Source organism: Crinia signifera, chromosome 6, assembly GCF_055691185.1.
Source record: "Crinia signifera chromosome 6, ASM5569118v1, whole genome shotgun sequence".
Lineage (NCBI taxonomy): Eukaryota > Metazoa > Chordata > Amphibia > Anura > Myobatrachidae > Crinia > Crinia signifera.
The window spans coordinates 135,472,615-135,498,968 of NC_139222.1; the positions used below are offsets into that span (position 1 = coordinate 135,472,615).

Genomic DNA, 26,354 nt, shown 5'->3' on the forward strand with positions numbered 1-26,354 from the left:
AAATGACATATTTGGCGGTGGACACTCTAAAGCAGGGCTGGGCAACACCGGCCCTCCAGATGTTAATAAATTACACATCCCAGGATGCTTTGCATTCGTTTTGCTATGTGGCCATGCTGAAACTGATGCAAGGCATGCTGGGATATGTAGTTCATCAACATCTGGAGGGCCGGTGTTGCCCAGCCCTGCTCTAAAGGATAAATGACACAAATATTAGTCCAGTGAGTGCCCCGAATTGGGAATACTTTTTCTTAATAAAAAATAATAATAATAATTATACATGGCCTTGGCATGGAAGGTTTTGGAGTTTGGCCCTTATTTAGATCTGATAGCAGTACAAATGTATTCTTAAAATGGACAAAACCATGTGCACTGCAGGTGGGGCAGATGTAACATGTGCAGAGAGAGTTAAATTTGGTGGGGTGTGTTGAAACTGAAATTTAAATTGCAGCGTAATGCAGCAAGTATTTACCCTGCACAGAAACAAAATAACTCCCTCTATACCTGTTACATCTGCCCCACCTGTAGTGCACATGGTTTTGGCCATTTTGAGAACAAATTTGTACTGTGATCAGATATGAATAAGGGCCTTTAGCCTGCCATTTTCCTTATATAGTGTTTCATGAAGACAGAGCAGAATCACACACTAGGTCTGTTTTCTTCTGAAGGTGCATTCGGTATTTGACACAAACCAACCTATTGTGGTTCTTGTTCCCTTGACGGATTTATCCTCCCATTGTTTGTATGTTGTAGGGTTCTGAAGATCTATGTGTACCAAACTAATTTGTGTCAAAAATCTGATGCTCTGTTTGTCCTTTATGATGCTGCGCTGGAAAAGAATGATAAACAGGCATGCTTAACTGGCTAAATCTCATCCTCCAGCACTTTCCATTTCACATTTTCAGCTGGTTCTTTCTAGGCTGCTGCCAGGGGGGCTTTGGTTACCCAGCCACTTGGTCAGGCCAGAACACCTTTGTTTATTTTTACCAGTTTCATACCATTGTAGCTTAAGAAACTCAGTTTGGCCGTACTGTTTTGCAGGTGCATTCTCCCACCCAGCACTGGTTTCTTTTCCCGCCTTGTGTATTGCTTTACTGCGTACATGTTTAAGGTTCATATATTTCTATTCTGGTGGTATTCCTAATTGTTCTAGCCTGCCATCTTTCAGGCTTAGTTCTAAAACTAGGGGGAGGAGGAGCCAGTCATACACAAATTAAAGGGGCTACACTCATCCACCTATCTATACACCACTATCTTTAACTCCAGTGTCCCCTGTACCATCGTAGAAAGGGATTTATCGGTAATATGCAACTCATGATTGCATTGAACTTTTAAATAAGGTGGTTATTTCAGGTTTAAATGCGTTTTCTAAATTGTTAAATACAAATAATGGTACATTAAATGCACAAAGACCAGTTCTGTTTAGGATGTATTGACTTTTCACCAACAGTAGTAGCAGTTTTTAACATCCTACAAATTCTAATCATACAAACATCATCATCAAGCTAGTTGCATGTATATAGAAACCATACTACTCCCTTTACTCTAATTTTCTCTTATACAGATTGATCAGCATCCAGTGCCAACTTAGACATCATGGCGCCTCATCAACAGACCGGTTTGGGGCCCACCCCTCTCCAACAATCCTTTGCAATATACTTTTTCAGCCAGCACGCATCATTTTTTGGCACGTACACCGTATCGATAAATGTGCATCTGATACAAATATGCTGTATCAGACTTTAGAGCTTTTGGAAGTAGGCCTAATAACTGTCACATTTAAAGTAAACTGACTGCCCACATACTGTGGATGAAACCATTTTGTGTGTCCATGCATTTTTTTTTGTCCTATCAAAAAGGGACTTGTGTGGGCAGATCCATGTGATATAATGTCGCCTGGTAGTTATGCAATGCTCTTCTGGGAATGTTTTTTTTGGATGGCAAGGATATCTTTATGGGGCCCATTAAGACCCCCTGGGCCCTATGCCGGTGCCTAGGTTTCTTTGTGGAAACTCTGCCTCTGATGCTGAAGGATACCAGGACTTCACATTGCAGCACTTGAGCGATGATGTGGTCTCTTCCAGCAGTTTGGGATGTTGCCCTACTATACCAGGAGTACAAGATAGTTTCTAATAGTGAGTGGTGGATTTACCACTAGGCAGGTGCCTATAAGAACCACTTGTTGGGAGCGGAACAGCAGCCTAGCCCCCCTGCCCTCGCTTATCTGTGCAGCAAGTTCCCCTTTTTATTTACCAGGCGACGCCTAGAGGTGTGACGTGTAAACAGGTGAGTGAAGCTATGAGAGATGATTGAAAAGTAACAAGAGTGGCAGTTTTTTTCTGTTCCATAGGTAGATGTGGAAAAGCTATGCTGGTTATTGGGAAGCGCATACATCAATGTGGCTGATCCTGTGATGGGATCACCGCGGTCTTCTTGGTCACAGCAAGTTGAAAATCTTCAAACATTTTGTCATGGTGGATGAGGATAAGCTGTCCAGCTCTACCGGTCACATCCCAGCCTACCTAGAAATGCCCCAAAGTAAGGAGATGCCCTCTATTTTCTACCATAAGCACAGTGTTCAGCAGTAAGGGAGAATAGAGAGCAGCTCAAAATAAAATCCACACATGACAAGAGGAGAAATCTAAAAAAACTCCTTCCCCCTAACAAAATACAGACCAAGCACTTAATCAAAAACAGAGGGGCTGTTTGGGGTGTAGAGGGTAGTAGAATTCATTGAGCTAAAAGTGTAGTTCATTAAGTACCAATTCCTTAACATCACTCTAATCCCATGTATAAAGTGTCCCCCCAGATGTAGGAAGAAAAATATAAAATTTATTGGCCATTTCAGGTGTCCTTGTTACCATAGAAAACCACTCTAATGTCAAGTTCCTATTCCTGCTTCAATACAGGATACTATGTTTTACATGATATTCTGTAGAATCAGTCTTACCATACATAAAATTTTAATGGTTTTGTTTCCTCTCCTTCTGCTGCTACTACTACTACTACTACTACTTGCATTAACAGTGGTTTCCCCCAAGGTTCTATTTTTCAACCTCTTTTATCCTCCCTCTGTACATGATTTAGTCAAGTTTATTAGTGGTTAAAGTGTATAAAATATTTTTATCTTGCAGGTTTCTAATTTGGGTGGTGGATAGGCAACTCCAGTAGAGTTGAAACTAAAGAAAAATAAATTTTATAGTTCACAATCCAAGATTGCTGAAATCCAGTGTGCAGGCTAGTCACTGTATAATAATTTACATATGCAGCTCAACAGTGAAAATGTTTTAAATTGTCGTCAGGCACCAACAAATTTGAAAGTGTCCTGGAAACTTTTTTGCATATTATAGTCATGGAACCATGCTGAAACTGCTGCAGGAGAACGCTTTTTTCTTTCCACCCACAAAATGGCTGTATATCAAACAAATATAAAATTAGTAGCACTCAGGAAAGAATCCGACATGAAAATCGAAAGTGTAACAAATTTAGCAGGAAGAAAAAAAATGTTTTATTTGTTTTATTGGCTGCTTTGTGTGTATACAAATTTTACAGTAAAAAAGGTAAGTTTTAATCCAAGTCTCAGTCATTCTTAAATATGAATGGAAAAAAAGTTAAGGAATAAAATAAACCAAAATAAAAGTTGAACACAAAGCAGGTTAGATTTATTGCCAAAACAGATTTATATGAAACTGGAAAGGGAAAATATATATATACATACAAGACATGACAAGTATTCAGTAATTTTACCACTAGAATATTCATGTAAGAGGAATGTTTTTTTCTTTTGTTTTTAAACCAAAGCAGCCACAGAATAGACACCCAACCGTATCAAATATCAGCAGTGGGGAGAAAAAAAACTCCACTTTATAATATGCCCCAACAGCTCAACACTTCTGTACGATGATTTTAACATCTTAAAGTCCTGAAATTTCTTAAAAAATATATTGTAAAGTGCACATTTTGCCTACACAGTGAGATAATGAACAATATGGCTGTGTCCACTGTCTTCACTCAGTCTAGTGCGTGCATGATTAGATTTAACTGTACTTTGTTTACAAAAAACTTAAATTCTATTAAAAAAAAAAACCTCCCAAAACTTAAGAACATGGGAATTAATATTACTTGCACATTTAAATGCTTATATATACTTTGGTTTAATTAAAGAGAAAAAAAAACCTTTATGAAAAATAAGTTGGCAGAGCATGGAAAAACAAAGAAAACAAACCAAGGCTATAAAAAACAACCTGAATTTGATATACATTTTTCAAAATCCAGCAATGTGGATGAAAGCAGTAGCACTTGCACAAAGATATACCCCGTCCCTACAAAAAAAGCATTTCACTTGTGGTTTAGTGGTAACCATTTAAAAGAAACATTAGGGATAAAAAAAAAAAAAAAAAAACCACATTAAAATTATAATGATATTGTAGTATATGCAGTGACCTCCTAAAAGTTATAGAAAAACCATGTAGACATCACTAGATATAGAAAACATCTATGAAAGAACCACATTAATTGGGAAGAACCTGAATAAAAGATTAAATCGCAAGGTGTACATTTTTATTTTTTTTAGATGTCTCTAGGTGACTGGTTTCAGAGGCTCACCATGAACCAACAACAAACTCAACAAATTTTGGTAAATATGAAAAAACCAAACCACACACACACACACACGACTATCCTAACAACCCTAAAATGTTGACTATTTTTGAGTTCTGCTTCATACACATATGGATACCACTATCTACAGGAAAATCACACTGCATTAACATTTCAGGTAATTATCGTATTTAATATAGGATCCCTAACCATACAAAAAAAAAACCAACAGGATTTAAGACAAAACTAATGTAAAAATAACAATCTATTAAACTAAAAACTGATGTCCCAGTTGAATTCTCTTGCTACATGGTAAAATGTTTTGGTATTCTTCTGCACAACAATAAGAAAACAATGAGGTCACTGCTATAAGCATCAGAGAACAGCCATCACAGATGCAAAGAAGGTAGCCATTTGAAAGTCTGGATTCTTCTACATATGTTTGACTACTCCACTGTGCACAGGAAATGGATGTATCTGACACTGTTGCAAAACCATTTCAAAAATAAGAATTAATGCATTTATTCACAAAATGATTACCACTGAACAGAGATTCACCCCAGTCACAAGAAAATTTACTGTGGAATTGCAGATATAACAAAGGAGGAGTAAAAGGTAAAGTCTTTAAAATGTGGCATTGTCAAGGCAATAGAGCACTTTAGTACTGGGTAACCAAACACTTTAAACATTTAAGAAATCTCTTAAAAAAAACAAAAAAACAAAACACATCTTTGTAAAAATAAAGTTGAGTAGAAGCCTTTTGCATGTTAAAATTATATATATTAAAAAAAAAAATACATTTATATCTATTTATAAATCTATAGAATAAAAAAAAAAGGCTAATGCATAAAAATGTATATTTTAAGAGGCATGGAGAAGAATGGTTATTAGCCTCAATGCCCAGAAGAGAGGCCAATATGCAGCATTCTAAAAGCAGTACCCCTCAGGCTGAGCAGAGGTTATATATAAGAAATTGACCCCATGCAAAAGTCCATCAAATAAAAGCTTGCTTTTTTTTTTTTTTTTAAATGGAGAAGTTGGGTAAAGGTGATGCAGGAACAAGTTCTTGGTAGGCACTTCTGTCTTGATTATGCTCTTCCACAGTAATGGGCTGGAGAAATAAAAACATATAAATTGAGCTGAACCAAAGTGTAAATCTGTTCACTAGCAAGACAAAACCTTTGCCTGAGCAGTATACAATGTGTGCGCATGGCTTAAGGTGCCCATACCCGGTACAATTATTGTATACAATTTTAGACTAGATCGCATTGCATACATTTTGCAATGCAATGAGATGCAATGCAATCTAGTACAAAAAGTATATGCAGCACATACTTTGAGCTGTGCGATGGGATGTGTGCACATCTTATCACACCCGGCAATTGTACAGGGTATGAGCACCTTTGGTAAGCGCTGAAAAGCTATAGGATAGTACAATTATTTTTTTTAAATATTAAAAGGAATGTCAAACACCATGTTACAAAGAAAAATGACTGTAGATGTTTAGTACCTAGAACTAAAACTTTATAAAATCGGCCTGGGAATGACTGGATTATGGGCATGTATCGATGAAAACTACCTTGTGCATGTGGAATTAGGCCATCATGTTATCGGTGTATCCTATTCTTCCTCCATGATCACTGTAAGCCTCCATTCCGTAGTCTGGCTCAAGATCGCCCATATGATCTAAGGGAATGTCCTCTGGGTACATAGAACGATAATTTTCAATTTCTGCAAAGCAAGAAAATGCACATTTAGCACACAAGCATTTTAAATCAGAATATTTGACAGTAATGCTAATCAAAAAACCTTGTATCAATAATGGCAGAAAGCAACCAAAGATAATACATAACGGAAAGGCATATTGAGGAGTAAGCTGAATGAAGAGTATGTGCAGTGAAAAGGAGTTCATTTTACTTACCATCTGGATAAGGGTCACCGATGGGAATCATGCTCTGTGCCTAGAAAATGAAGAAAAGTAGATATTCACTAGGCAGTCTAAGCAGAGCCCAATATCCCATTAGGCATGTGCCTAGGGGCGGCACTTCGATGCCTGTGATAGTGCTGTCAGCCCAAAATGTACCAATAACTGCAAAATATCCACTGTACTATATTCCATCTTAAATAGAGTGTAAATGGATAGGACATGCAGATACTGCCCCTGTAAACTGTCCTACTTCGTAAATATGTTTCCGTAATAAAATAACATGTCACATTTAGTGTTTTTTTTTTATAAATCCATTATATTGGCTATTATCAAATGAGGGCTTATAAGTAATCAATAAAAATACTACAATTAGGAGGGAGGGGGTTGCGAACATTATTGTTGTGCCTAGGGGCATCCTCATCCCTAAATCCGCCCCTGAGTCTAAGCACACTAAGTAAACTGATCTTTAAACACTAAAGGAGGAGATCTAAATAAAATAAATAGTATATCCTTCTACACACATTAAAACTGGATCACTTACTGCTTCCCAGGCTGCAGGGTCCTGGCGGAAAATGGCATTAGTAAGCTCCACTGACACCCTCTTTCTGTAGTCTGGGTTCTTGTCCTCAGAAATGCGGAACAGGACAGCAGCAGCATAGGTGGCTGGGTGATAAAATGGGATTAGAGATTATATAGAGAGGAATACAGGATCTAATATAGGTAAAAGTTAACTACAGTTCTGGTCCATAAGCTGGACATGGATGGCAATGGATTTTGAAAATACTGTACCAAGTCTGGTGTGCTAAATTACTGTGCATTAAAAATAATAAATACATTTATTCACTTTGCAATGTGAGCTGTACTTGTATGTATGGATACTGCAGTGAAAAATGTATGTGTTTATAAATATAGGGAGCTGTATACCAAATGTGAAGCGATATAAAGTACCAACCCGTCATTTTTTAAACAGCCTGTAACATGGCAGTTAGATAAAAGTACCAGCCAAGCCTAACTGCCATGTTACAGGGGGTGTTTCAGAAATGATGGGTTGGCATCTTATACCTTTCCACAGCTTAATACATAAGACCTCATAGTCTTATCTTACCAGGTGCTCTCCAGGATTGCACAAACTAAGTATACCGTTCCAGCTGCAAGAACCACTGAAAGAGTATGTATACATTCTCCCCCGCTAGGAGGTCAGACGGGCAGCAAGTCCGACCACTGGCTCAGGAACGATGCGCAGGACCTGAGTGCTCCGTTTTGGGACAATTTCTCAACCCCAGCCACCGGGATCGGATGAAAATCTGCCCAAATCAGACTAGTTTATTGGCACCTCATCAGTGCAAACGCGTAAAAAATAAATTTAAATGTGTATACCAAACAGCGCTCACCTCCATGTACAAGGCATTGGTCATTTATAATACGAGTAGTGTGTTCCAGCTCACCTGTGCCCTCATTACGGGAATGCAATAGTTCCATAAGTGGAGCAGATGCACCCTCCGCATCAATGGTGTCAGCTGCCTCTTTGTCCTGAGCAAGCTCACAGAGCACTCCAGCTGCAACTCTCTGTATGTTCTCTACAGGAGAGTACAGGAGCTGTAAAAGGACAGGAAAGTATACAGTTAATAACCTTGCTGAAATTAATTTGTGAGAACAGAAGAGGTCTAGTAATGTGGATTTAATAATAAGACAGTACCATGCAAATACCAAAAGTAAAAACATACCCCAGATTTAGTTCTCAAAAAAGGTAAAGCTGTACCCCTCAATGTATGCAAAGCGTAACTAAAGCGGAGAAGACAACCAAAGAGTACATTAAAAAGTAAAATTTATTTGTAGCGTAAAAGAGTGCAAATCCTTTGTGCAGACTATATAGGAGCTAATTTAAGAATAGGAAATGGGATGCTGGTTAATAGTTAAGGTTAGATACAGGCCAGTTATCGAGATTATTCTGACTAAAACAAGGTTTAAAACAATTCAGTGTGCAAGCATTTTGTTACATAGCTCCTGCTATACATTAACACATACAGCTTATAGTGAAGTAGTAGTACTCACTTTATAAAATTTTGCATTGTATTATTGGTACTCTTTACCAAGAACGGCAACCATCGAATGCACTAAAAAACGGGTGCGATGCGATGCCCGCGATTTCCCATAGGGATCAATGTTAAAAGTGAGATTGGACGCGATTTTAGTGTTCAATGCCTCAATGCCCGCGATTTTTCCATAAGAAACAATGTTAAATGGGCCACAGAGCCCAAATAGTCACCCTAAAGTCTGAAATGGCCCCCACAATTGTTAACGCCACCCCACGATCAACGTCAACCCGAATCGTGGCGAGCCCGCGAGGGGCGGCGGTACGCGTCCTCCGACCTTTTCATACCCCCACTATCCACGTCGGCGTGGAGTTGAGAATAGAATAGTGTGGCGAGCCACCGAGCCCGAAGCGTGGCGAGCCCCGCGAGGGGACGCGGATACCTTCACAGGTAAACGCGTCCCTTCGCGGGCTTCACAGGTATCCGCTGCGCTCGCCACGCTTCGGGCTCGCCACACTATTCTATTCTCAACTCCACGCCGACGTGGATAGTGGGGGTATGAAAAGGTCGGAGGACGCGTACCGCCGCCCCTCGCGGGCTCGCTCGCCACGCTTTGGGTTCACGTTGATCTTGGGGTGGCGTTAAAAATTGTGGGGGCCATTTAAGACTTCAGGGGGACTATTAGGGCTCTGTGGCCCATTTAACATTGTTTCCTAAAAATCGCGGGCATTGAGGCATTTAACACTAAAATCGCGTCCAATCTCACTTTTAACATTGATCCCTATGGGAAAATCGCGGGCATCGCGTCGCACCCGTTTTTTATGTGCATGCGATGGCCACGATTTTTTACCCCCGACGCCCGCGATGCCAATCACGGGCGCCGTTCTAGGTAAAGAGTACCGTATTATTTTATCTTATATAGAAAGTCAGCAAATTTTGAAAGTCGTTAAGTGGAGAAGGCCAACAAAGATCAATTTAAGAGGAAGATTTTTTTATTTTGTAGAATGAGTGCAATTCCTTTGTGCAGACCATATAGCGGCTAATGCAATTACAGGTAATGTGACGCTTGACATCTTTGCGGTAGTCAGCGGCTCATATCACTACATATGGTAGCCGCAACATTGCTACTGAATTTTGCCTTTTGACCAAAGAATTGTGCATTAAGTAGGCTATGTCCTGTTCAGGAAAGTGATGGGAAGCATAGTGCGTGTACTTGAATCTTCACAGTCAATATATTATTATATCAAGAGTTCCATACAATATGTTCAGATCATTTATCTCTTAACATTTCACAAATTGTACAATAAGCCACTCCCTGAAATACCCACTTTTGGGTGAAACGCTTTATAAACTTGCCACCACTTATATGTTAAGGAATTCCTTAGGTTCTAGTTAAGAACCCCATACTATGATCATGCTAAAAACACAGTTTCATTTCAGAACTGGTGACCCTTTCCCACTGTATATGGTCCAGACTAGTGACTTATACAAAGCTAATAGTGTTAGCGTAAATATGCATTTATTCCTTTTTATGTATGTGGGGTAGGGTTTGGAGCCGCACTGACGTGGATTAGTTGATTATTATTTCATTTTGTTGACCAACATGAGGACTATTTTAATTAAATTTTGATAGTCATAGATTGGTGGTGCGCCCACGATTTCAGTATAACAACTGAGTGTGGGTTTTTGTTTGCTCAAGGGAGGGCAAACGTAAGACAGAAAAAGAGCTTTGTGGGCGCACTCTTGTATTTTGTAGATATGGAATTAATTTAAAACTTAACTTTTATTACGATCTTTTTAATATATATTGACCAAGGTTAGCAATAGTAAGAGAGAGAGTATAAGGGGTTAGAAAAGGGTATCAATAGTATGACAATTATGAAAGATATAATAAAAATGTAGTGTGATGGCACCTTTCACTTTTCACACTTTACTCTCCATTCAGCGCACTACGTCCTTATCATCATTGACATATGGACAATGTGATTATGGGCGAAAATGAATGGTTTTTGTCACCTACAGGTTCAGCTCACCTGTAGGGGTATAGATTACCCCAGCAACAGTATGTTGGTATTATCACGGCTTGTATTGCTCATGCAGTAGGCGTGTCCAGTGCAATTATCTTAGGGATACCTCTATTTATACCACACCAGATGTTCTTCAGGGGTCCCCCACAAGAGTACTTTTCTGGCCCGTCACTGCTTTGCTTCCAAGTTCGGAACGTATTTGGGCATTTCCAGTGAGGTATGGTGGTATTTACTGAGGTTTTTATTTCCCAGAATAGAGATTGCCTGGTTAACTGCGGATTAGAGCATTGATAGCTGACTGGATACTGAAATTGTGTGGTCACAAATGGATTAGCAGCTAAATATGTATCTCTTCAATAAGTGCTGCAAAAATGACATTACAAGGGGAGAAAAAGAAACATACGGAGGGGAGGGAATGGGGGGAGAGAGATGGGAAGGGAGAGGTGGGGAGGGGAAGTAGTAGCAATTAGTGATACAAGAGGCAAAATTGCCTTATTTGGTATGGATGTTAATTATATTAAATTAAATTGTAGCTGCTATTCAAGTCTGCGGCGTTCAGGGGGTTAAATACCTAAGTACCAGGTATAGCCTGCCTGCTAATTTCTAGTGGTCAAATCCTCTTAACAAGAAAGGGAGTTTGTCCAGTGTCCACAGTTGTATATTACAATATTGCTGTCCCACAAAGTATTTCAGCTCCGACAAAGGGTTAAATACCTCAGTGCCAGATATAGCCTGTCCGCTTATATATTGATGGTCAATTGTAATTCACTGAAATTGTGTTATCCTGTATCCACAGTCAAATATTACTACAATGCTGCCCCACTGGTAGCTCAGCTCCGATGCTGGCCACTGCAGGAACCGGCTAACAGTATTAGATTATACACTGGTTACTATGTATACACGTATAATTGTAGCAGTTCCTTTGAATGAACAGAAGTGTCACTCCTCTGCCAGACGCAGTTGGAGGACACTGGTACCTGGGACGCCGCCGGGCGTCAGCGCTTGGTGTCCGGGCAGGTCTGAGGTACGGCTGGTTGGGGGTCGCAGAGTGGAGGGTCTCCGTATGGGTAACGCCGCTGCTGCTGTCGCTGGGGTGTCAATTAGACACGTGTTTCGCCGGGATCGGCAATATTGTAATATACAACTGTGGACACTGGACAAACTCCCTTTCTTGTTAAGAGGATTTGACCACTAGAAATTAGCAGGCAGGCTATACCTGGTACTTAGGTATTTAACCCCCTGAACGCCGCAGACTTGAATAGCAGCTACAATTTAATTTAATATAATTAACATCCATACCAAATAAGGCAATTTTGCCTCTTGTATCACTAATTGCTACTACTTCCCCTCCCCACCTCTCCCTTCCCATCTCTCTCCCCCCATTCCCTCCCCTCCGTATGTTTCTTTTTCTCCCCTTGTAATGTCATTTTTGCAGCACTTATTGAAGAGATACATATTTAGCTGCTAATCCATTTGTGACCACACAATTTCGGTATCCAGTCAGCTATCAATGCTCTAATCCGCAGTTAACCAGGCAATCTCTATTCTGGGAAATAAAAACCTCAGTAAATACCACCATACCTCACTGGAAATGCCCAAATACGTTCCGAACTTGGAAGCAAAGCAGTGACGGGCCAGAAAAGTACTCTTGTGGGGGACCCCTGAAGAACATCTGGTGTGGTATAAATAGAGGTATCCCTAAGATAATTGCACTGGACACGCCTACTGCATGAGCAATACAAGCCGTGATAATACCAACATACTGTTGCTGGGGTAATCTATACCCCTACAGGTGAGCTGAACCTGTAGGTGACAAAAACCATTCATTTTCGCCCATAATCACATTGTCCATATGTCAATGATGATAAGGACGTAGTGCGCTGAATGGAGAGTAAAGTGTGAAAAGTGAAAGGTGCCATCACACTACATTTTTATTATATCTTTCATAATTGTCATACTATTGATACCCTTTTCTAACCCCTTATACTCTCTCTCTTACTATTGCTAACCTTGGTCAATATATATTAAAAAGATCGTAATAAAAGTTAAGTTTTAAATTAATTCCATATCTACAAAATACAAGAGTGCGCCCACAAAGCTCTTTTTCTGTCTTACGTTTGCCCTCCCTTGAGCAAACAAAAACCCACACTCCTTTTTATGTATATCAGAATTATAAGGCCTATAATTCTAATATAAAAGCCAGGATTTAGGAACCTATTAATTTTAAAGTAAACAGTTACAGAAACACAAATATAGGCTATAAAATGGCTTCACCTGAAGTTTAAATGTATGGGAAATGAAGGTCTGAGGCAGATGCAGAGATGTTGGTAAAATACATGTAAATTACTAGAAATGAGAAAAGCTCATGGACAGATTTCATATTTCAGTCCATATATAGAGATGTACAGATTGTGAGATGTACTCACATCAGAAGCAGACATGGTTATCACATCCAGCACCTGGATCAGGGCCGGTGCTAGGGTGTCCGGCGCCCTCCTGCAAACCATAAATTTTGCGCCCTTTCAAATTGCCATTGCAACAAGCTGCAGCCTGATTGTGGGAGCGTATGCAACATGCGATCCTATGGAGGATCTCGGGTGCATGTACATGTATGCATACACCATCTCAGTGCTGTGTCCGTAAAATGTTGCAGGCAAAAAGGTGCCAATACACGCTGCGAGAATCGCATACGTTATGGGCTAGATCGCATCTCACGGCATGCATGCAATGTGTGTGCGATGCGATCCGAAAGCAGTACAAAAAGTATGTGCAGCACATTATTTCAAAAGTGTCTAAATTAATATAAAAAAAATCTACAATTATTATTATTATGCTGTTTAACTCTTGTGCAGTCCCTCCTCTTCTATCTGCATATTCAGGAGGCTGAGGACGCCATTACACCCCTCTCGTGACTGAGGGAGAGAAGGAGGAGATGGAAGAAGAGGGGGCAGAGTGTTGAGGACTGGCAGTGGCACTGGCACAGCACACTGAGAAGAGGGAAGGAAGGGGAGGTGGCGCTGCTGCCTGTTCATCATTTGATTGACAGCTGACAGGCACAGGGAGCAATTGGTAGGGGGCGGATCCGGACATGACATGTCATCCAGGCATTCACAGACAGTGCTACATACCTCAGCGCCAGTGTCCGTGAGGAAGAGGGGGCAGATCGCAGGAGGAGGACAGTGTGTGCACTGTGCAGGGAGCTGCTCAGCCTCTCCATACTGCCGCCCGCTGTCAGACAGGCACTGTGGGCGGCGTGCAGGCTGTGTGCACTCGCGGTGCAGGGAGCAGCTCTTTATACTGTAGCCTGCGCACTGCCAGACAGGCGCTGCGGGCGGCGTGCAATGAGGCACTGACAGTGAGGGCTGAGGCAGCTTTAGCAGAGCAGGGAGGGAGACAGCGCCTTTTCAGCATGGCGCCTCCCTGCTTTGCAGGAGCTGCTGAGTGGGTAGCGCCGGCCCTGACCTGGATTACGCGCCACCGGTATTACACAATTTAGATTTCTTAAATAAATTAACTCTTCCTTTAACCCTTTGAGTGCCAACGTTGCTGTGAGAGATCCCCAAAATAGCCGCTAAAAATGCCAGCGTTTCTTACAGCGAATGTTATTTTAGTAGCAATAAAATACAAATACAGTCAATGAATTGAAGTTTAGTTAAATATAGCACCCAAAAAAGAACAGTTGCTGTGAGCGGCGCTGGCATTTTTAGCAGAAATTTTGAGGATCTCACAGCAAAGTTGGCATTCTAAAGGGTTAAAAATGATCATTAAAAAATATTTTATTTTTGCAGTTTAAAAATCTGTGTGCACGCACAGGACGCAAATCCACACGCACAGGAAACGGAGCTACATGCACACAAACATAATATGGAGCTATACCCCATATACTAATCTAATTTACCTTCTTTTATTGAGAAAGCATTTGCTTTAAATAGAGCACCGTGTCCATCCATGTGCCGGAAATATGGCTCACATAAAAGGAGCAATTAGCAACACAAATTACTAATTAATGAGGTGGTGTGTTTTCAGCTCAGTACTTCCATTCCAATCAATTATGGTGTGCCTTGCATAGATCTGGAATATCCAGGGACCGCATCCACCCAACACTACATTTGTCAGCATTTATTACAGACAACATGTCTTCTGTTAAACCTTCATGATGGGTTAATAGTCAAGGTTACATAAAGGTCAGTCATTGAGGTTATTCTGCTGACTAAAACAATGTTTAAAGTGATTCAGTGTGAAAGCATTTTGTTACATAGCCCCGGCTATACATTACAACATAGAGCTTATGGTCAAGTAGTAGAGCACACTACATTAAGTACAATGCAAAATTTATAATTGAATTAAAAAAAAAAAAAAAAAAAAATGATACTTTTTTTTTATATATTAGTAACACCGCTCAAAACAAAAGCTAGTCTGCTAACTTCTGTGTTTGTCCATGTGTGAGGAAGATGTAGTTTCACTCTCTGCCAGCAGATGGCAGTGTTTTGGAGACTCACAGACACTAGACAAATATATAGAGGATATGTATATACTTTGAATAAATTGTACCTACTATTTAGGCATGCATATTCCTACTGCCTACTCCTTTTATAAATGTTGTCTGTTCCCCCATATTTACAAAGACGGTTTATTACACTTTCAGATATCGGGGGGGGGCATTCAATCCTGAATTGCGACTGTCGGAACATCCTGACAGTTGGAATCCCGGATATTGTTATCCGCTCCCGACATAATCGACAGCCGGTATTCAAATGTTGTGACTGTCTAGTGTCAGAAATTGCGTTGAACAACAGAAACTGCACTGTTTTGTTGTGAAACGGCTGCGGATTGGAAAATCCATGGCCTTTTCCGACAATACAGACTTGCTTCCACAGGAAGGAGAGTCTGTAGTAGATGATGCCTGGCTGGTATGGAGAGTCCTGGCCAGGATTGAACACAAACTTGGCAAAAATCCACTTTTGTAGATATCAGCAAATAATCAATAACCCCCATAGCCTGTTGACCTAGGATAATGCAATTTGTTGCGGCTTGGTCCGCGTGTTTGAAAAGACCCAATTCCAGGTTAGTTGCTTTTAATGTGAATGGTGCAAAATAGGTTTTTAAACCAGGGTTGCACTAATACCCAATTGGCTGTTTAGGGTGCTTACAGATGACCTCATCTGCAGGCTCCAGAGTACAATGAGCAATAATCCAGAGTATACTACTGTGATTGGGACATCCCCCTACAGATCGGTATTAAAGAAACCTTTTAAGGAACATAGGGAATTCATATGAGGTGAGCTCTGATCTAATTAGAGTGAAGAAACTTGACATTTCTGTTAAAGATACCTTGATATGCCTATAGGGCTTGACAGACAGGTCAGTTGCAGGATTTAAAACCCCTTTCGTTGCTAGTTATATATTAGCAAAAAACTGACCAGTTCTGCCTTGTCTCTGTTTCCATATGATTGAATGAAGTTACTCTGCTTTCTGGCTGTGAAAATATTGACTTCCTTTATATCAAGACAGCGCGAGTGTACACATCGCTTTTGTATTGGGACTTTGTATTTTTGGGACTGGTAATCCCTGGTGTTTACAGTGCTGCAGTCTTGTGGCGCAGACGGTTTAGATTCAATCTTTGCTCTGGTCGAATACAATCACCAGAAAATTTGTGGTGTGGGAGTTTGCGAGGGCTTGAAATTGGGGCTGCTTTGACAGTCTGGGGGCGATGAGACTGACCCCAAAATGAAGGGGGTCAGTGACGCGATTGGGTTGACTAAATGTTGTGCCTAGGAGTGGCCTGACCCCTAAATTCAACAAAACAAACCAGAGAATAGTAGTTTTGATGCAGGAAACTATAGTATTGAGGGATCACTGCTACAGTAATGGTGGCTTCACAAATTACAAAGTGGCTGCACAGGTTACATCTGACTCCCCCTGCAGTGCACATGATTTTGTCCATTTGAGAAGGAATTGGTATTTGCAATTGAACCAGAATAAGGGCAATTGTGCAGAATTTTTTGGGGTTATAATAAAGTTAGAATGCACAATGTAAATTCCGACAGGAAAAAAAAAAAAAAGCAGGTTTGTTTAAAAGGCAGATGAGAATTCTCGCTTCCTGTTGTCTTTAGCTTCCCCTTCCACCCACAGAAAAATCTAGAAATACTTCCTCTACATACACTGCATTATCCAGTCTCCAGTGAACTACTAAAACTCACCTGTACAAACAAGGGGATTGTGTTGAGCCTGTAGATTTCCATTCGGTTCATGGGCTCTCTAGCCAGGATGTGAAGGGCTCCAGTGCAGCCTTCCACTATTTCCTCCATTCTGACACCATCCTAGAGAAATAGAGTTTGACAGATGAGTTCCAGTTTGCCCATCTAAGCATGCCTGGTTTCCACTATTTAGCACACAGAACTTTAGGTTTAGTAAGATACAGAGCAGTCTGAACCAAGAAGAACAGTTTTGGTATGAAAAATATATAGTCACATCTATGGAACAGTGACCGAAAGCAGTAAAACGGCATTGTTAGAGGGAATATAGACACTTAAAATACAAACTGCCTAATCCTTATGGACTTTATTTTGTTTAAACGTTTAATTATGCATACTCATGTCCACTAGAGGCAGGCTCCCTATGTCTTTGCAGCAGTCAGATTGCTAGGACATATGGTTCCATTGTAGCTGGAAAGCAACAGGCTGCCTTAGGGTGGGTACACATGAAAACGATGTGCACTCTGGTTGATATACTGGTAGACATTTTATCAGTGGTACCCACCACGACGATGTAAAGAACAGCGATCCCTTATTGTCTTTCATCACACTGCACTGGATTGCATACAATATCTTTCTATTTCCAGCACAGCACTGTCAACAAGATATTGCAGGCCAGCATGCTCAAACCTCTGAACATTAAGTTTACAGCTTTCATGTTTACCGTACCAAGAGTGACTTTAGTGGATTCAGACCTACTATAATTTCATTGTATAGTATTAAAAACCCTACACTTAGGGAGGTATTCAATCTTGGGTCACGGCTGTTGAGCTGGTCCGACAGTCGTGACCCTGTCCCGTTCTTGGTCTGCTCGACGTAGAATTTGCAGGCGGCATTCAATGCCTGCAGCGGGACGTGAAGGGGGCGTGGCCGTGAGCTGCGGCCGGGAACTCAATTCCCGGCAGAACGAGCCTGACTGCTTGTAAAGCCGGGCTCGTTCTGCAGAGATCCCCTGTTCAATGCTGAAGGGGAAGACGGCATTGAATAGGGCCCCACAGCCACAGCAGATAGCTGCGGGAGAATGAGTTCTGCAAATATATTTTAAATCTTCTCAAATCTGAAAAAAGAAGTCAGTTTATTACAGACCGAGTAAAAGCTTAAATAATAAAAAACCACAATAATCAAACTGTTACATCAAAGTTATTGCACCTAAACTATCTCACCGTGTATGGTTGCTGGGTTCCTGATGCTGCATGTCTTTGTGCATCCTGATGCGCCTTAACCAACAGCTGAACCAGACGGGGGATGACGCCAGCATCATGAAGTGGAGCATGATTGGCAGGGCATAGAGCCAGGTTTCTAATCAAGCCAATGGTTGCCTGTTCATTTAGAAATAGACTTTAGTACCATCTATTTACATTAGTAACACATGCAATAGTAAAGCATAGGCATGGTGCCTCCTACAACAATTTACATACCTTGACCAGTGGCCACTGGTAAGGTGGGTTGATCAATTTGACAATGGCTGGGATTCCATAGTGAAGTCGTACAGAATTCTGTGCCACTTCTGCATCTGGGTGGCGACTGGTGAGATGGCGCAAAGCACAGACAGCAGGCTCGGCAATGTCATCTTTATCACTTGCTCGCAAGATAGTATGGATCAGCGATTCAACTCCATTGCTTTGGGTCACCAAGGTTTTGTTGCGGCTGTTGTTACATGTCAAGTTGGACAGGGTACCGGTGGCACAAGTAAGAACATTGACATCATCTGAGCTCAACTGGTTGACCAGGATTTTCAGCACGTTGTCCAGGCCCTCCTACAATTCAAAGCAATTTGTTCTAACAACATTCTAGTGAAAACAATTTGGCAACATACAGAAAATAAACTATGCAGCTCCAAGTGAACTACATTTTGATTCGTTAGCAGATCTTTAGACCACAATAAACATACTGATGTCATGTAGAATTCATTTGCATAAGAATAGCATTAAAAGTTATCTTCTTAATTCGAATGTGTGACAATAAAGTGTTGCTTTTAATTCTTTATAACATCGTTCTAAATTGTCATATGCACAATACTGTGGCTCTAACATTGCCCTGGGGGAGACCGCACACCTATTTTCTTCATAGACTGGGCACTTAAAAAAAGTGTGATATTGTACCAAATTGGGCATTTTTTTCTATTTAAATTAAGGTAATGGATATCTCAAAACTTTACCAATATGGAGAAAAAAAAAGAGCCCTCTGAAAAGTGGGACAAGAGGATAAAGAATTGGTAAGAGTGGCCACTGCAATAAATGGAAAGTATCGGTCTACACTAGTTAAGAAATTTCTCTTTTTCGAATCATGAATAATGTCAGCACTGCAAATCCTCTCTTCCGGATTATGCAGAGAGTAATAAAAATTAAGTGGTAATAAAGAGATAAACACAAGGCCAAGTATTCTTACACATGCTGAGGTGTGGCTCATTGGAAAACCACAATCCTCTGCTGTGCTTCATAGACCAGTAGATGCAAGGTGTGGGCAGTATCTCTGAAGGGTACACACCCATGTTTGGTTTAATTGCGTTGCATAATATTGTCAGTCAGCCTGCCAGACAAGTGAAGTAAGTTTTAACACAACAGGGTGGTACCAACTGTTGCAGGTGAAAGGTGGATTGCTCCCAATGCTACATTCTGGGCATCTCAAAAAGAAAATCCTGTTTACCCACATATTCAGAGAATAGCATTTAATTATATCAAAAGCGCTGGTCTGTGAACAGGTACAGCACATGCAATATGTGGGCTGAACAAATACGTCTTTTGGACCAGCGAGATCATTTACTGCATAAAGTGTCTGAGATCCATAGCTCTTTGTTACCAATATTACAGAATACATGCTCATGAGCACAGTTCACTGGCCAATTGTCTCCTCTAATTATGTAACTAGGGATGGATGCATGTATACACACAAAATTGTAAAATTGTCTGCAAAAGTTCTGATCTTTTCAAAAATCTGGTGTATGCTTTATCTCCTTTAGATAATAAAGTAAACAATAGTGTATATAAAAAGTATATTAAGATAATAAAGTATGCTTTTAATACAAGTGTGCACACCTACACTGCACCTAGTAAATGTATGCAGGATATAAACAACTAGAATTAGTAACACGGCAACGTCCACCAAGTCTCACCTGTTTAGTGGCCACATCAGACAGATTCCGTAGAGTCCACAAACAGTTCTGTACAAGTCTAGGGCTGGTGCTGGAGAGATGCTTCCCCAGAGCCTGCATTCCTCCTGAAATTTAGAAGAATTCAAAATTTGAAGTTGTGTGGCATGGAGGGATGGCTGGGAATGATGGGGATGATTACATGTCCTGGGGTAATAATAAAGCACATGTAATAACATGACATGTGCCTGGTTACAGATCAATTATTTATCAATAAATAAAAGCACTCAACATACAGAGAGTCCTTTGGGCACTGTAATAAGTAAGGTGCTGCTATTAGCATTCCACAGCAAAAATTTCAATTGAACCTTTCATGTTGAGCCAGGGCCAAAGCATACAGCAGCCCTTAGGGTGTTAACCATAGCAGAGATTTAAAAAAAAAAAAAAAAAAGGTCTTTCCACAGATCAGGTCTGTGCATTAAATTCTACTGAACTATAATCTCCCATTGTCCAATGCTGGTCATACATATGGCAACTTACCTAAGTTGGGGGTTATTCATAAATCTTGGAGAGATAAAATTCTAACATAGAAAGTTCTAGCTAATCCGCTTCTTCCTTACATTATACAATCTATGCTTGAAAAATTATAGAAGCCAATTGTCAGACCATTTTTGGGAGTCATAACGACATACGAAAATAGGTTTATCATGTGACCACTAACTGCATGTGTATATGGTCATCTTCCAGGACCTAGTGACACGAATACCCCTTTCACACCAGAAATGCAGAGACAAAGACAAGAAGGGACATTCCCTGGTTGGGACCCTTTTACACCAGAAAAGTCCCTGCATTTTCTGGTGTGTGAAGGGGGCTGGCAGCAGCTGGGCAGTCGGCGGCGGAGGTGGTGAGAATACTCACCCTGGTTGCTTGTCCTCTGTGCAGGCCGGGGGATCCACACAGGCGGCGGCGCAAATGACAGGACAGACCCCTCACTGCCGCCGGAGAGCTGCATCATCCTCCACCGGCTGTCCCGTCATTTGCGCCCGACGCCTGTGTGGATTCCCGGCCGGACAGGACATGGAGGACCAAATAAATATAAATATACCCTACCCCATTCACACCAGCCAGGTCCCCGGGTTGAACCCGGGAACAACCCTGCTACCTAGCAGGGTTGGATTGCCGGCAAATTAGCCCGGTAATCTGTCCCGGGAACCTTTCACACCAGCGTTAGTACCGGGTTGTTCCTGGACTCAACCCGGGAATTTAGGCTGGTGTGAAAGGGGTATAAGCTGAGGTACTGGAGCTGGTTAATATGGCACCCTAAATATTTGCCAGATTAGAAACTAATGCAGTCTCTTGGCAGAATCAGCCTGTACTGCCAGCTTAAGGGCAATGGAGAAAAAAAAAAAAAAACAGGTTTCTGCTGAGGCGTAGGTCTCCATAAAAGTAAGTTCGTAAGTTTAATTTATATAGCGCACTTTCTCCAACAGGACTCAGGACACAAGTAAAGATTGGGCTGCCCGTATTCTAAGTCACATAGGTGCTCAAAAACTGCAAATGCAGAATGCAGGTAAGCTAGGATTATTATTATTATTCTAATGTTTAGCTTTGTCTGTGGATAGTACCATAATTAAACTTATAGCAAGGTTAAGTTTCATTTAGGTAAGTTGACTATTTAGTTTAACATATTTAAAACAATCTAAAAAGTGTCTGGAAGAATGAATTCTGTACCACTTTCGCAGACGAGAGAGGAACTCTGGTAACCTGAACAAGGCCAGATTGGGTAAGGCAGGCAATTACTTCCACACCACTGCAACGATCTCCAGTCTTGAGGAAAGGCAGTACAAGGCTAAGATTCCCTTGTGTGCCAGGACTGCACGCAGACATATGTGACAGGTTACGAAGCAGCTTTCTCGCACAGTGCTTTTAAGCTTTGCCAGCGAACATCACAAAGAGCTGCCTGTCCCCTTACAACAGAAAGACTAGCAGCTGACTCAGTAGAAATCAGCAGAATTAGTGGTAGAGGGATTAAGATAGGAAGAAAAAAACATATATCCCATCCTCTGGAGGAATTCAGAAGATAATGAATTCAGTTACAATAAACCAATAGTGATCGCTACTTTGTCTGTAATAAGTTGGAACACTTGCCTATTCACCTCTGATGCCATAAGCGTATGTATTATGTAAAATCATTTTTTTTTTTAAAGGATATATTTCATCTCTACAGGACTAGCAAAAACAAGGCTTTTTAAGTCATCTAGATATAAACAAGGCAGGTTTAAACTGAAGAATTATAACAGACATAAATAAGAAATCCAGGAGATTTCTTCTGCAGCAATATCTACATAGTACATACCGCTGACATAACAATCATCTGTAGTACTAAACGGTCATCCCAAAACAAAGCTTTACTATCCACATGAGCAGGGCTCCACAAATATCGGGGGCCAGGTCGCCATGGCGACCAGATTCTGCTTCCTGGCGACCAGATTTTTTTGCAGGGAGGGCCAGCAGCAGCGTTTCCCCGACACCAACCACCCCACCCCCCATCTCGCCATTCTGCTGGAAGTCACCACGGGCAGTGGTGCCCGACCCCCTCTCCCCCTCCCATTGGAAGTCAGTGCCAGCAGCGGGACCCAATCCCCCCTCCTGCTGGAAGTCAGCGCGGGCAGCGGGAGCCGATCCCCCCTCCTGCTGGAAGTCAGCACAGCCACCCCTCTCCTTGCTCAGTTTGAGGACTCTTCCCCCGTTAGCAGCAGCAGCCGCATGAACAAGGTGAAATCCAACCCAATGGCACCAGCAAGGGGAAGTGGTGGCCTGTGCTAGGGAGCAGTGGCGGGCGGCGCTAGAGAGATCAAAGCAGCGGTGGCCGACCCTGGCGAGAGGGAGAACTCTCCACCAGTGAGCAGGAGGCCCGCAGGACGTCCTCTCCCACCCTCTCCTCTTCCACCTCATTCCATGTCGCCCCTCATCCTGCCACATATCACAAGACCCTTTCATCTCACCTCCTCCCGTAACCTCTCCTGTCGCCTTACCCCCATCACCTCTCCTCCTGTCAAGTGACCCCATCTCACCTCAGCCCAACCTCTTTCTCCCACCCATCACCTCACCCAGTTACTCTGTTCTGTCGCCTTAACCCCTTTTAGCACCGCAGAACCTGTAACCAAACCCCCCCATACATGGTATGTTTTATACCATGCGTGGCGATGCACGCTCCTGCGCATCGCACAGTACAAAAAGTATGCGTAGCACGTAGTTTTTGAACTAGAGCGCATCGAATCTAGTTCATAACGCACACTGCTGTATCACATGGCATACATTTTGAACTAAATGCGATGCGATCTAAATAAAAAAAAAAACGCACAGTGCGCACCTTTAGCTTGTCTGGCTCCTACATTTTCATCCTGGCTACTAGATTTAAAAAAAAATGTCAAGCCCTGCACAGGAGGAAGCAAGTCATATAGGTTATCAGAATTTACTTACCTGCTTCAACAATGGCTGGCTTATTGCTGGGGCAAACAGACAACACTTTCAGCACTCTGCTTGTGGTCCATAAGAGCTTTTCATAGTTGTATGTCCTCATGATTTGCACAAGACCCTGTGGTCCTCCATTGGCCAAGATAATGAGCTATAGAAAAGCAGCATAAGTTTTATTCCACTGTTCTCTACAATGAGAGTTTTATTCAATGGCCCATGTCACAACCAAAAGTTTATTTTTATAAGAGCATAGATAGATGGCAGTCGATCTAGTCAGACCGCTTATAAATGGGGCTGAAATCGCCCTGTGTGTATGCCCCTTTAAAGTTTGATTGCAGCCATTCCTGATTCTGCAATTGCAAGTTAAAGGCTAAGGGCAGACATTAGGCATTATGTCCATGCATACACTGAAGAACGCTGGAATTCTAGAGAAGCCACAAAAGGATTTTTCCACTGTAGTTTGGTGAAGGCTGGTACAATGGCAAAGGAATAACTATAAAACTAATTTCAAAACCTTTCAAACTTTATTAGGCATCCTATACAGCAGACATGGATTGGATGGTAGCTTGTTATAATGACCAAGATACCCAATGCATGTTTATTGCACTAAAGGATAACGCAAACTTTAATAAAATAAAAAAAAATTATAATACAGGTTGAGTATCCCCTATCCGAAAATGCTCGGGACCACGAGCATTCCGGATAGGGGGATTTTTCGTTTTTTGGAATACATTTTTTTTGCCATACTTACCTGTCCCCTGATGGTGTCCGGTGGTCCCTCGGCGTCCACAGCAGGCCTCCGGCATCTTCTCTGGGTCTCCAGCGGTCCCAGGAATGCATTGCGGGGGTGTGCGCGCGCACCGGTGACGTCACCGGCGCGCGCGCACACTCGCGCAATGCATTCCTGGGACCGCTGGAGACCCTGGAGAAGATGCCGGAGGCCTGCTGTGGACGCCCTGGGACTTGGTAAGTATGAAAAGAGGTTTAGGGAAAAAAAATATATATATTCGAATGATTCCAAAAACCACGGTTTTTGGAATAATTCGGATAATGGATGCCCGGATACAGGATACTCAACCTGTAATATCAGCCTTCAATCAGTGATGCAAAATATAAAACAATGTGTCCACTACTAATGCTGCTTTCAGACCGCAAAACTGGCTTTGACCAGGTATTTTAAACCGTTTCTAAAAACGGGTCTGCCAGCTAAAACCCCTTTCACACCGCATGTCTTTAAACAGTATTTCAGTGCAGTTTTTGTTCCTTCACAACACTGAACCCGTTTTAACCCATAGAAAACAGTGGATGAAAAAAATGGGTCTGAAACAGGTAGGACCCTGCTTTATTACTGTTTAGAAATACTAGTTCAATAGAACTGGTAAATTCACTTTGCGCCTTTCAGACTGCACAAATTACTTACCGTTTTAAAAACCGTAAAAAAAAGGCAAAATAACGGGTAAAAAGTGTGGTCTGAAAGGGGCATAAACTGCACATTTTATATAAGCAAGTCTGTTCACCAAGTTCTTCTTTATATTGAAGGATTGGTCTTGCTGACATTTCTATCACCTAAAAGGTCTGCATTTCTCTTTATAAACAAAATTACTAATGAATAGGTCTCATGTGGATACAAGTTCAATTGCAAAAGGACACCAGCGAGAATACAAAAACAAAACTAAAATTTACACCATTTTCTCAATAGGGTAGAAAAATTAAACAGATAATTACCAAGTACTCTACAAATATAAATGTTGGGTGGCCTTTTTAGACGCATACAAATTAATGATTCAGACAACAGGCAGTAGATTAACTTAAGCGATAACATTGCCCACAGCAATAAGATTCTAGCCATCATTCCTCTGCCGTATAATAGAAAATGAAAGAATCTCATTGGTTGCTAAGGGCAACACAAACTTGTTTTCATCACTCTAGTTAATCAACCCCTAGATGTTGCTTATAATAGGTCTCAATGTGCATTATTATTTAAGACTTCCAACTCTGAATTCGAAATTTGGAAATATGCATGAAAAGATGGCTAGTGAAAGCTATTAGAAACTTCAAAATTTACCTTGCTCTCCTGATTTCCATATGCCAGAAGCTGCAGACAATCTGTTGTAATGGCTAAGAACTTGGGGTTGTTCTTGTTGAGCAGGGGAACCATTTTCTGTAGGCCATCAGCTAGACGCACAGCCATCTTGGCACCTTCTTGGTACAGAAGGAGATTGTGCAAAGTGGTAATTGCATAAAATAGCACCGATTCCACAGGAGAACTATGAACATGGGAGGAGTCAAGAGTCAGTGATCATTAAAACGGTCATTAACAGGTTAGCTATTTCTCAAGTAAATGACCTCAAATATGATGGCCAGTGTAAATTGAATTTTTTTTAAACCCAACTCACAATGAAAGCAACGTAGCATTCAAGTGTAACAGTCCCTGTCACATAGCAGAAAAGGACATATTGAGTCTAAAGGCCCCCATACACTATGCGATTTGGTCCCGATTTCACCCGATTCAGATGGATCAGGCAGTGAAATCGGGCCAAATTGCAGGTTTAGACACCGGGTCCGACCAATGCGCAGTCCCGTGTGCTTCGGGTCAGAGTCGGGAGGTCGGACCGGCTGCACAGAAAATTTGCTAAATCTTCTGTGCAGCCGGGCAGGGGACACAGAGGCGGCGGACGCTGGCGAGGGAGACGGGAGCTGTCAAGCTCCGGGAAGGTGGAGGGAGCAGGGGGGCGGGGTACACTGCTAGTAGTGCAGAGGCAGCGGACGCTGCGGGGGACACAGAGGTGGCAGTAACGTAGAGGGGGGCAGGCAGAGCTGGGAGCTGTCAGCGCTGGAAAAGAAAGCCCATACAATGAATGGGCAGCCTGTGATTGGCTGAGCGCTCTCTCAGCCAATCACAGGCTGCCCAATTCATTGTATGGGCTTTTTTTTTCAGTACTGACAGCT

At 41.6% G+C, this 26,354-nt stretch overlaps 1 protein-coding gene and 2 pseudogenes across 1 annotated transcript in view; 1 reads left to right on the forward strand and 2 right to left on the reverse strand.

Moving 5' to 3' along the window:
• Nucleotides 1–3,475: 3,475 nt before the first annotated feature.
• The window catches only part of JUP (junction plakoglobin), a 63,665-nt gene continuing 40,786 nt past the window's right edge, over nucleotides 3,476–26,354 (reverse strand). The window contains exons 5-15 of the mRNA XM_083147302.1: nucleotides 25,471–25,672; nucleotides 23,412–23,556; nucleotides 19,953–20,056; nucleotides 18,259–18,597; nucleotides 18,004–18,159; nucleotides 16,787–16,906; nucleotides 7,972–8,122; nucleotides 7,068–7,189; nucleotides 6,521–6,560; nucleotides 6,179–6,330; nucleotides 3,476–5,710 (exon numbers count right to left, since the gene is read on the reverse strand). Of these exons, the coding sequence (XP_083003428.1) occupies nucleotides 6,194–6,330; nucleotides 6,521–6,560; nucleotides 7,068–7,189; nucleotides 7,972–8,122; nucleotides 16,787–16,906; nucleotides 18,004–18,159; nucleotides 18,259–18,597; nucleotides 19,953–20,056; nucleotides 23,412–23,556; nucleotides 25,471–25,672 (1,516 nt within the window). The 3' untranslated portion in view covers nucleotides 3,476–5,710; nucleotides 6,179–6,193. The remainder of the gene's footprint in view (nucleotides 5,711–6,178; nucleotides 6,331–6,520; nucleotides 6,561–7,067; nucleotides 7,190–7,971; nucleotides 8,123–16,786; nucleotides 16,907–18,003; nucleotides 18,160–18,258; nucleotides 18,598–19,952; nucleotides 20,057–23,411; nucleotides 23,557–25,470; nucleotides 25,673–26,354) is intronic.
• On the reverse strand, nucleotides 10,698–10,817 carry LOC146011726 (5S ribosomal RNA; annotated as a pseudogene).
• On the forward strand, nucleotides 12,154–12,273 carry LOC146011729 (5S ribosomal RNA; annotated as a pseudogene).